The sequence below is a fragment of the Myzus persicae genome, unplaced genomic scaffold (genome assembly GCF_001856785.1).
Source record: "Myzus persicae strain clone G006 unplaced genomic scaffold, MPER_G0061.0, whole genome shotgun sequence".
NCBI lineage: Eukaryota > Metazoa > Arthropoda > Insecta > Hemiptera > Aphididae > Myzus > Myzus persicae.
Genome location: NW_019102150.1, coordinates 205208 through 216298, shown reverse-complemented (window position 1 = coordinate 216298; position 11091 = coordinate 205208). Strand labels below are relative to the sequence as shown.

The window sequence follows — 11091 nt, the reverse complement described above, 5'->3', positions numbered from 1 at the left end:
TTTTACAGTAGTTTTTTTTTTTTATTAATTAAACAAAAACAAAAAATGTCAAAAACTGTGGAACAATAAAAGCGTTTTAGGAATTCCATTAAGCACACATATTATAATAAAAAAAAAATAGTAATAAAAACAGTTTTTGCTTCATATAAATACAAGTATACAACATACAAATCAATAGAGCAACGCATGCATAAAATAAATAAATATATATATTTAATAGAAAAAGTAAAGCTCTATCCTGTACACAATAAAAATTGTTGTTCATTTTCAATAAATGTATTATTTACATCGAAATTTGAATAAGGTCACGTTCCTCCCAATGAATACGTGTTTTTGTTGAATTCATAACTGGGGTTTTTTATTCTTATTCTTAATGGCTCACACCTGGAATGTCATACGCAAAATATTGGTTTTAAATTTATTCGTTACTCGACAAGTAACAAAGTCAATGCAAAATTACCCGCAAGTATTATAATCAAAGGCAAATCCTGATGTACATTCTTTTATTTCGCGACATTGGCACATGCAAGTCGCCGAATTCCATAGCTTTAAGTTGTATTCGTCGTTGCACTTGTCGCGGTCCTCTTCATTGCTACACATACAACGGCATTCGTTGGGGTAATACGTTTGCAGGGGGGTGCAATTCTGTAAACAAAACGCAATAGTGTAAACGAACAATCGTTTTAAAAAAAATATGGTCGAGGAATGTTATTGGTCTCACTTCTTGTTTAACAACGCATCCACACTTGCATTTCAAGTGTTGATCTATTGACACTGTTTTCCGACCTTTGAATTCTAGTTTTCCATCGTCGTTATACTGTGAGACCATTACCTATTATATAGAATAACACATAACGCGACGACCAATATTAATAACAATGTTAAATCGGAATACTTGAAAAAAAAAAAATAATAATAATAATAGTTTTACTGCATACTTCGAAGTTGAGGGTTTCGACTTTAGTCGGTTGACATGCCAACAAGTCGTGGGCGCAACAACCTCCGCATCGGTTCACCCGGGTACACGTTGGATAATAATATAAACTTTGATCGTCAGTATCTTTAAGGCTGATGGTTTGAGATTCAACAGAACAACCAGCTGGCTTAGGTATCAATGTTGATTCTAGACAAACAAATTATTTATTATATTTTTTGTTTGATTGAATTCCCATAAAGTTATTGTTTTAAATTTTAAATATTCAACTAGAATACATACTTCTTTCTACATTTAGCGCAGTTCGGCCTAGAATAAAATAAAAAATTACATTATAGTTTATTGGAAATAATTGATTTAGTAAATATACAGTTATTTTATTCTTTGATAATATGCTTAATACCTATATCTCAGATTTCATCATGTGATTATTAGTTATAATATTTTATAAATAATAACATTTCATTACATATATTGTAAATACCTAAATTATTGATGTTTATGTGGATGTTCGTCAAACATGTTAATTGTTGTAATTAATATTACTTAAAATCTAAAACATATTAATCGGGGCTGTCGTATTATAAGCTCAAATGGTATTAAACTACAAACATTTATAATCATTCCTTTTTACACAATAGTATCTGCTAAAAATGAACAAACACAATTTCGGGTACCTAATGTATATAATTCCTTTACTCTGGGGTTGTGACAGCCGGTGGAAATTAGCCATCATTGAGAACCCAATCGGTTATGGTTTCAGTCAATGCAGAAAAAATTAAAAATTCTTTCCCTGAGATGATTTTCGAGTTGGACAAATATTACATCGAAAGTTGTAGAAAAAAATTATACGAAAAATATTGCGTTTCATTTACAATTAGGTATTGAGTGTTGGGTTTTGATAACAATACTGTCAACACTGATCAAATAACCGGAAAAACGAAATTTCAGCTATCAGATTTAATGAGATCATTATAATACGTCATTGTCCTACATTACCCACTCGCTGTCATTCCGCCATGTTTCCCTATTAAAAAAAAAAATTGTTGATCCATCCACAGGTATAAATAGCAACAGAAGCTGTTTCGAAAAAAAATTGATTTGACTTATTACAAATTTCAATTTTTATATTCATCTGCTTACTCTATATCTGACTCGTGTTTCACAAACTTTAGATATTATACTGAACCATGATAGGCGTGCATGGTTTTTAATCGCAGATACAGCATATACAGAATACAATGGGCCATTTTTTTACAATTTGCCAATTTAATTCATTTTGAACTACCCAAAACGTGCCTTTAATTAATTATTATTAATACCATAATAACAACATTAACAAAAACATTAATATTCTATGTACGCAGACAAGAAAGGGTTAAGTACGACCTTTTAATATAGGTAATTACTATCTTCTATTTGTAAAATGTATTAAAACGTAAATGTATTTTATTCACTAATATTATAGTCTATTAGATTACTGTAAATATTGTATTATCATCATCTATTATTCGATTTATATAATTGATATCTATTGTTCCTAATGTCAAACTTAATTACTATTATATATTATTAACAATAAGTTTCAATGACAACGTTAGGGAAACATAAAAACAATTTTTTTAAAAAGCATTTCGATTAAGTATAAATTATAAATTATGTTACTTTTTATTGATACCTACCAAATGAATATTTTAATAGTAAATGTGATTTATTTTCTATACTTATATTATTGAAGACGCAACAACCGCGCAGATATGCCTTGTATTTTGTCTATACATAGTTCATAATTTACAGAGTGAAAATAATTATTTATAAATTAAATTAGATCGTTTTTAGTTTTCACGACGAATGTAGGTTGTAATGTAAACATTTTGTTCGTTTCTATTCCGTTTATTGAACATCGTCCATGGTTATTTTGACTTGGAAGGTATTATAGGCACATATTTGTTGTAAACTAGGTAAGTACAACTGTTGTACAAATTTACAATTCTATCAATTTATTATTTAACGGAAAAATTGGTTCAGACACGTTTTATCTACTAATATGTTAGGTATAATGCTTTTCCTCGGCGGCCAATTGTGACCGAACGGATATAGCCTATACACATCCGCGGACCAAATCAATTAGCCCGAAATATGTTACAGATGCAGCACAAGAAGCTCCTGCTGCACTCGTGCACACGACTATGTACCGAACACCAGTGGAGGCTTGAGTCTTCATAACTCAAGGAGCAAGTTTATAAGCAACCCACCCACCCACCAACTACATTTACTCGGACCGATGCAATATGTTTAGGTTCTACTTTGGTTAAATTTTTCATTGACTTTTACAATTCATGGTATAGATACACTTATTTTTTACTTGAACGATCTTCTGTTATGAGTTATGAGTAAACCTGTTAGACTTAAAACATTTTGTTTCCCGATTTTCGGGACAGGAGCAGTAGCTCCTGGTATTCTTATAACAAGCCGCCCCTGCTGAACACTGCAGTATTTGCAATAGATACTTTTTATACGCTACCAGTACCCCTTGAAGTTTGGGAACACTATTATAAGAAAAATAAGTATTCAAAATATTATTGAAAAAGTCGTTAAAAACTCTTTTAACAAATATTTCACTCAAATGTTCAGTAACTGCATTTTAATGAAGCGATTAATATAGATCAATGACACTTTTTTTTTGAACGTGTAGTTTTTAATTTAACCACCTTCGAGCGTTATATTGCTTTTTATAACATATCTATCGACGTATCGTATATTGTTACATTCTCTACTACCACATAGTCGTTATTTGTTGACAGCAAAATACTATATCTGTATACAATGGATGTTATATTTTATCAGCTCTTTGGAAATAAAGACACCAGTGTATTGATTTGATTTTAGAAGTGGGTGCATTTAATTAGTTCATTGACTTACTTTGAAAACCTGTCGTGGCGAAAAGTGTTTGGGCTTCTTCTATATTTGTGTCCGGCATGAATTTAGAGAACAGTTCTGACACATTCGTCACCTGGTTCAATTCCAGTATGACATTCAAAGGGATCTGAAACATAAAACTTATTAAACATTTTGCATTTATAGGATCATGGATATTAAGTGGTGTTGCAGAACATGGCGACTTAAAATTGCTGCCTAAAAGTCACACGCAGAATAAGCTTATAATAATTGCACGATTCAGATTTCGGATATAAATCAATAGTCATTATTGTTATGTACCTATATTTCATTTTATCGATATTGATTTTAATTTTAACAATCGAATTATACTCTATTAATTTGAGGTATTGTCATTATTTTTTTTTTACATACACTATAAATATTATTTATACGCGACTAAGTCAATACGACAATGCCTATTAGTTATTGATTGATTTATGACTCTATAGTATGGGTGCTTGGAAAATTCTTTATAGCAAAAATACATCGACAATATCAGAGGAGATGAGTTATTTTGAGAAAACAAAACCTGTGAATCGTCTCATTAAACAACAAGACATAACAATTTTTTATATTCTGTAATTTAATCAAGGTCGGGCATGTGTTAAATATTAAAATACCATGGTGCATTACAACTGTGTAGGTACCTACGTATGTAACGAATGTACCTGCATGCACGTCATATGAGTCACGTTGACATGAAAGTACATTATTTATGTAATTTTTTGTTATCAGTACTATCATTTTCTTTTCCAAACAATCATGCCATATAGTATGCACACTATTATAGTTGACCGTCTCACCAGCGTATTTTATAATCATTATATTATCATAGTAATTATTCATTGTCAAAAATCTATTCGGTGAAAGACGGCTAGGTACCCGATCTAATTAATTTAATATGACCTCAAAAATCTTCTTCCGGCAAAAAACACAGCAGGGCCGCACGGGCAATATTAATTATTTTATATTTCAGTTTTTAATTTATACTTATATTTTATATTCTTGCTTGAACTCTTCTTCGTGGAATAAATATCTATTTATATAAGTTACAAATTATAATTCATAGCAAGCGCGACTGCTGACTGAATATGATCGAAATTCATACAAATAATAATTATTATTGTGCAAGTAGGCACTTTATTTCTATTCTAAATTACGAAATTTAAAATTTAAACAATATTTTTCTCTGACTATAGACTATGTCAATGTTGAATGCTTGTACCTATATGGCACGTAAATAAGTATAAGCGTAACATGATAGATAACAATTATTTAATAGCTAGGTATATACGTGTACGAGAACATTGAAAACTAATATATTATGACATTATGTACCAAACTTTAAACGTTTTAACCGGGTCCTTAACAACAATAAAGTGTGTTATTGATTAATTCGTTATGTGCGTACCTAATCCCTGTACAAATATCTACTATAGAAATTAGAAACCAACATATTTTCATAATTTATTGATTGCATTTGTTAAAATAAATCATGAATCTACACCGGAGTCATGAAAAATTAAATAATAAAAATAGTATTTATTTGATTAGGTATATACGTATGGTATTAACAGGCATTTATGTTTCTAGGCATTTTTTCTCGATCAAGTTTTTGAATTCATTGTTGGTAAAATTATTTTAAAATATGTGAATCATAAATATAATATAGTTGTTATACTATGTGGTTTTGTTGAAAATGATGCCTATTGATGACAAATTATTCACCTACTTAAATATTTATTTAATTATAAATAAACTATTACAAGTATAAAGTGTTCACATCGGCTGACGTTACCTAATACCTAATTAATAGTAGGTAACCAAGACCATGAGGTTTTTTTGAAATAACTATGAATCTATGATGTCGCCAGTATATTCTTGTAAGTTATGTGAGTCATGGTGTAAGAATGTTAGTGTTTGATAAGGAAAACCTCCATCATCCGTAAAAATGTTACAATAATATTCCCGTTAGTCATGTGGACACTCGTGGCTTTCAATAAGTAATGGGTATTAGGATTGGGTACACAATATGTACTCAACGGCATTAGTTTTAATTTTTCAATGAAAATATATCTGGTTACAAGTTAGTAATCACTGAGACACTGCATGATAAGACGTGTCAACACATATCGCATAGTTCAACGCTGCACCACCAAGAAAGTAGGTATTTTGTAAAGAAACAAAGTAAAATACGATGGTATACGCTTGAGTGCCTACCTGAGAATTGGTTAATCCATAAATATTGGGTTTTCCTTAGTATGTAGTGAATATTTAATTAGATAGTTTTTAAGTTGGTCATCATGATAAATGGATTAACAAAACATAAAAAATAAATAAGTTAACGTCGAATAACTTAAAGTATGTTATATTACAATACCTATGTATCTATAATTTCGATTCTAGTCGGCTAATTTAAATAAATAATAATTCAAAAGGATTTTTCAATGGTTATAGGTACTCATATTATTATATTATTATTGTGTACTCGCTTAGTTCTACGTATGACGAATAACTTTAATACTAGTCTTTTTACCACATTATTAACTGTGATTTCTACTCGCTTCTCTGGTGTATAATCAAATCCATTGACTCCGTATATTGTCTTCAAAATACAATAATTATATTTAGGTTCCTAAAACCTGCATATTGTATAGTATAATAGAGCAGTACTATGCGGCTAGCGGCCGGCGGTCGGTAACGGAATACGTGACGAAAATACAATTGAAACAAATTTTACAATTATTTTGATACAATAATCACGTTTTGAAATCTTAAAATCTAACACGTTCGGAGAGAGTATTTTTGGTTATCTTTATCATATTATAGTCATTTCGGAGTGGTGGTAAAATACTTTTTAATTATTGCATTAATCAAATCATGATGATATAATACCTATCGTAATTTGTAGGACGTAGGCATTGGCTTAGATGTGAGGAGAATTCTGTAAAAAAACTTTATATCACTAATTGTCCAAGTCATTTGTATTATTATGGAAAATAAAATCGTTTAAATGTGTGTAATTCCTAATTAATAGACAATAGTGCTCGAAGAACTGTTGACAATACAAACGGAAAACGTGTTTTGTATAAGAACAACTTAACGTGGTAGTTCTATTTAATTAGACGTTTGTGTGTGAGCCTAAACTTATTGTTTTCTTATTAGAGGAATACAATATATTTTATACGGATAGTTTTTTTAAACCTAAAATATAAATTAAAAATTGTATTAGGTATGCCTAATTCCAACTGGGAACCAACTAGAATAAGGTATTTAAAATACTATAATTAAATTCATAAGTAAGAAAATAACAAAAAGTATTTTAATACCGTATAATCTCTATTAATTCATCAATGAAAATGTAAGATTCATAAAATATTTTAGAATCTGAGCTAAGCAATGAATGAATTTGTTTTACAATGACATGATTGCGTGTTGTTTTTTTTAGACCATTATTTTAAGTCGTATTTAAGTTACATTATCTCTGTTAAAAAAAATCTGAAAAAAACTAAAAAAAAAAAAACAATAGAAATGCTAGAATGATTGCAAAATACAATTTTCCAACAAATTTTATTATTTTGTTATAAATATAAAGTATGAATAACTGTAGATATTTGAGATTTTCTACAATTTTTTGAATTAGTATTTTCTAGACATGATGTAATTTACAAAATATTTCGGCTCATTTCCGTTGAAAGTATTTTCTTTCTGAAGTCATAATAAGCTTTGAAATATAATACAAGGTTCAATATCATTTTTTTTATAAAACAATTAAAAAATATCAAAAATACATAGTCATCATCTTTTTATAACCATCCGAAATTATCTCTAACTTGTATTAAAACTCTAATATTAAGCTTATTATTGTAATATGTTAATCGTAAATGTATTATATATCTACAATTGAGTGAATAAGACGTCAACTTAATAAATAAATAAATAAATAAAAAGTTCATGATATGTCGAAACAATTCATCAAAATAACCAAAATTTGTAAATTATTTTCTTGTTATATATTCCGAATTAATTCGGCAATACTTAAAAAATTAATATAAGGTTTCTCAAAAGTTTTTCTAGCATAATTTAAAAAATTTAAAAAAAATTTATTTAACCATAATATTTTAAACAATTATTCTACTAACCTATATTCACACCGTTTCACGGTACATGGTATAGACGTATAAATTATTTAATAATTATAATATACGATATATTATTATAATAAATGGTATATGCGATATATTTTGCAAAACGTTCAACCGCATACTATTAAAAAAATACTAATAGAAAAATAAATAACTTGCACTAATATAATACAATTAGAAAATATCCTTAGAAATGTCATAACACCAATACTTATGGATTGACGAAGTACATTACGGAATCTGCTATACTGCATAGCGACTTGCCCGGTCTTTTTTTTTTATCTTGACCTTTGGCAATCTGGCCGCAGGTTACACTATTTATACAAGATTTACACACTATTATATTAATATTATTAATTATGTCTTAAGTTTAGATATTATTATAATGTTTTTTGTATTATGTATTATGTACAAAATGTAATTTAATGTTTGCAAAAATTGATATCGTTTTACGAAATGTGAATCATAAGAAATAAATAACTCGTTGAGCGTTGTAACTATTTATAGAAGAAATTAGGTATGCGGTTATAGTAGGCAGTTCTAAATGTATAGTTTTATACCTAAATATTCTGAAGTGTATTTAATACTACGTAATGTTTATTATTTTTAAAATAAATACGAGTAGTTTGTTGCGTTCATTAGGTATGTTAATTGTTCAAATAATTCTAAATAACCATATAAGCATATTTTAATGTGATAAATGCTATTTTCTTGGAAAATCGTTTTTCCAGTTTGCAATATAGCTTATGTCTACAAATATTATACAGTAACATATTATTCATATAGCTTATCGGTTTACAAATTACAAATCTTATGAAAATCAAATGACAGATGTGAATTAATGATACTTGTTTCAGTGGGTATCTATGTAGGAGTTGTCGAAAGGTGGTTTTTATTTATCTTGTATTTGTATCGATTTATGTATTGTGCAACAAAAAACTTGTATTGTTAAATATAGCTCGTATACCTATTTGTTTTCCGGTAGTATGTTTAGAAGCAGGTAATGCCGATATCAGGGTATTGAATATTATTCAAACCTCCGGATTTGCATATTACGACGTCTGCAATAAAATTAAAGTATGCACGCGTATACAATATAAAAACTAACTTTATCACAATTATTGATTGCCCGCCAAAAATAATGAAATTTCAAGTGACGACTGTGGGACGCGGGGACACAATATCAAGTAAATGTAATCACGGATTCATTTATTCTAGGTGTATTATTAAAATAATGTGTAATAACATAGCCGAACGGAGAGAGTCGAAGACAGAGTGTGGTGAACGCAATTAACCGATTCTCCTACCCACTGCGCGAACTCGGTTTGCGTGTGTGCTACAAGGTCTGACGAGTATATTCGTAGGTAACAAAATATTATATTATTATAGTACACACTACTACGCAGGTATGTCGGTTGCGTCGGTTATTCCATTTACAGCGAGACAACTCGAATGCGATTTCCTCTCAGCATATTGAAATCAAATATATATAAACATATTACACACGCACACTCGGTCGGTGCACGTGCAGACGTATAAAGGATATACCTACGCGAGCCATCCGGCAGTGATAAACTGCAGCAGGACGCAACAGTGGTGCAACAGGATATTTATCGATGCGGGGGAGTGCGCATAACATAAAATGTTATTATGATTATAAAGATATTTACACCGTCGGTCTGACGTATCGCTCGACGCCGATTACTCGAATACCGTGTACGGCTCGAGCGGGGGAGGGGCAGATCTGGAACACACCCGGCTGCAGAATTCAAGGGACGATGTGATCAATAAACTGGGAATCGCTGTTGGAACAGAGATACCAGCGAAAGGCGTGCGGTTAAATTCGTAGGTTTAAAAATAGGTATTATAGTTGTGTCAATATATCGGAAAACGGTATTTACCTCACGGGGACCTGCGACGGTGTTGTACCGCGACGAGTGGGCCGCCGCGGCGGTGTATGGCCCGTTGCAGCACGAAGAACCACCGGCCGGATTGACTGTGCCGCGCAGAAGCGCAGGGCCGTCTGCGCTCCAATCGGCGGTCGTCGTCGTGGTGGTCGTCGTGGTCGTCGTCGGACGGGCCACGACGGTCTGGCCGCGCCTGGCCGCGACAGTGACGAACAGCGTGCAACAGACGACGGCGGCGGTGCAGGCGAACATGACGGCGAGCGAGGCGAACGACGGAAAATATTAAAACGACAAATTATTGACGAGCGAAGCGCGTACGGGTGCGGCCGGTGTCGCTGGCGTTCTGTCGCCGTGACGGCGTGCGTATGACGACGGATGGCCGCGAACCGAGGACGACGATAATAGTAATAATATCATAAACATTGGCTAGCCACGACCACCGCCACCGCCGCGATTGCAGGTGAACAACAGGTGAGTGCCGTGGTCGTTCCTCTACTCCTGTCCGCTCTCGGTTTATCCGCGGCGGCCGCCGAGTGTGACTCATCTCGCGTTCAGCGCCTGACGATAGTATGAAAATAATAATAATAGTAATAATAACGCCGTGCTTCGTGTGGGTACGGATAATATTATTATTATTATTATTATATTATTATTATTATTATTATTGTTCCCGCCGAGGCGTGCATTCTTCATCGTCATGTCGTCAGTCGGTATGGGTTGCAGTCGGCAGTGGGTTTACTGCGAATAAATAATATTACTTTGTCGTTATATAACAATATCGCAAGTGCTCCATACTCCGCTTTACAGACGCCGATGTAATCCTGCAGCAGGTAATTTTACCCGGTAAATGTCGACTGATTTTTTATTTACCGAGCGAATTACGGAGCGACCGATACCGTAATTATTGTAATATATTTGTAATGACATGACAATATAATAGCTGATTATGGTCGATGCCCCAGTTGTGACTAGGTATACCCATGCGGAAAATACAAATCGACGACAGCCGCTTATACCTATCGCCATTTGCGCCCCAAATCATAGAACAGCTCATGCCGAATTAAAATCGTTCGACGTTTCCATTTATTGGGGTGACTACATAAAGTCTAGGTCGCTCGGAGTAATCGAAATCGTAAAATCCTAACCGATAAGGAAAAACTTATCG

The 11091-nt window shown here is 32.0% G+C and overlaps 1 protein-coding gene across 1 annotated transcript; it reads right to left on the bottom strand.

The window, feature by feature from the left end:
* Positions 1–10338, bottom strand: LOC111031390. Its single transcript, XM_022311303.1, has 7 exons — positions 9921–10338; positions 3857–3980; positions 1217–1243; positions 939–1123; positions 722–832; positions 461–645; positions 1–384 (listed from the first exon to the last, which is right to left on the bottom strand). Exons 1-7 carry the CDS (start codon positions 10176–10178, stop codon positions 306–308), a joined length of 969 nt encoding a protein of 322 aa, XP_022166995.1. The 5' UTR covers positions 10179–10338; the 3' UTR covers positions 1–305.
* Between the last annotated feature and the right edge of the window lie 753 nt (positions 10339–11091).

What these genes read in the sequence shown, in the direction of transcription:
- LOC111031390 (XM_022311303.1), bottom strand. Translation starts at nt 10,178, where the DNA reads ATGTTCGCCTGCACCGCCGCCGTCGTCTGTTGCACGCTGTTCGTCACT. An exon ending in CCGTCGCAGGTCCCCGTGAG is followed by an intron (nt 3,981 to 9,920) that starts GTAAATACCGTT and finishes TTTATGTTTCAG; the next exon opens with ATCCCTTTGAATGTCATACT. An exon ending in TTTGATTATAATACTTGCGG is followed by an intron (nt 385 to 460) that starts GTAATTTTGCAT and finishes ATGACATTCCAG; the next exon opens with GTGTGAGCCATTAAGAATAA.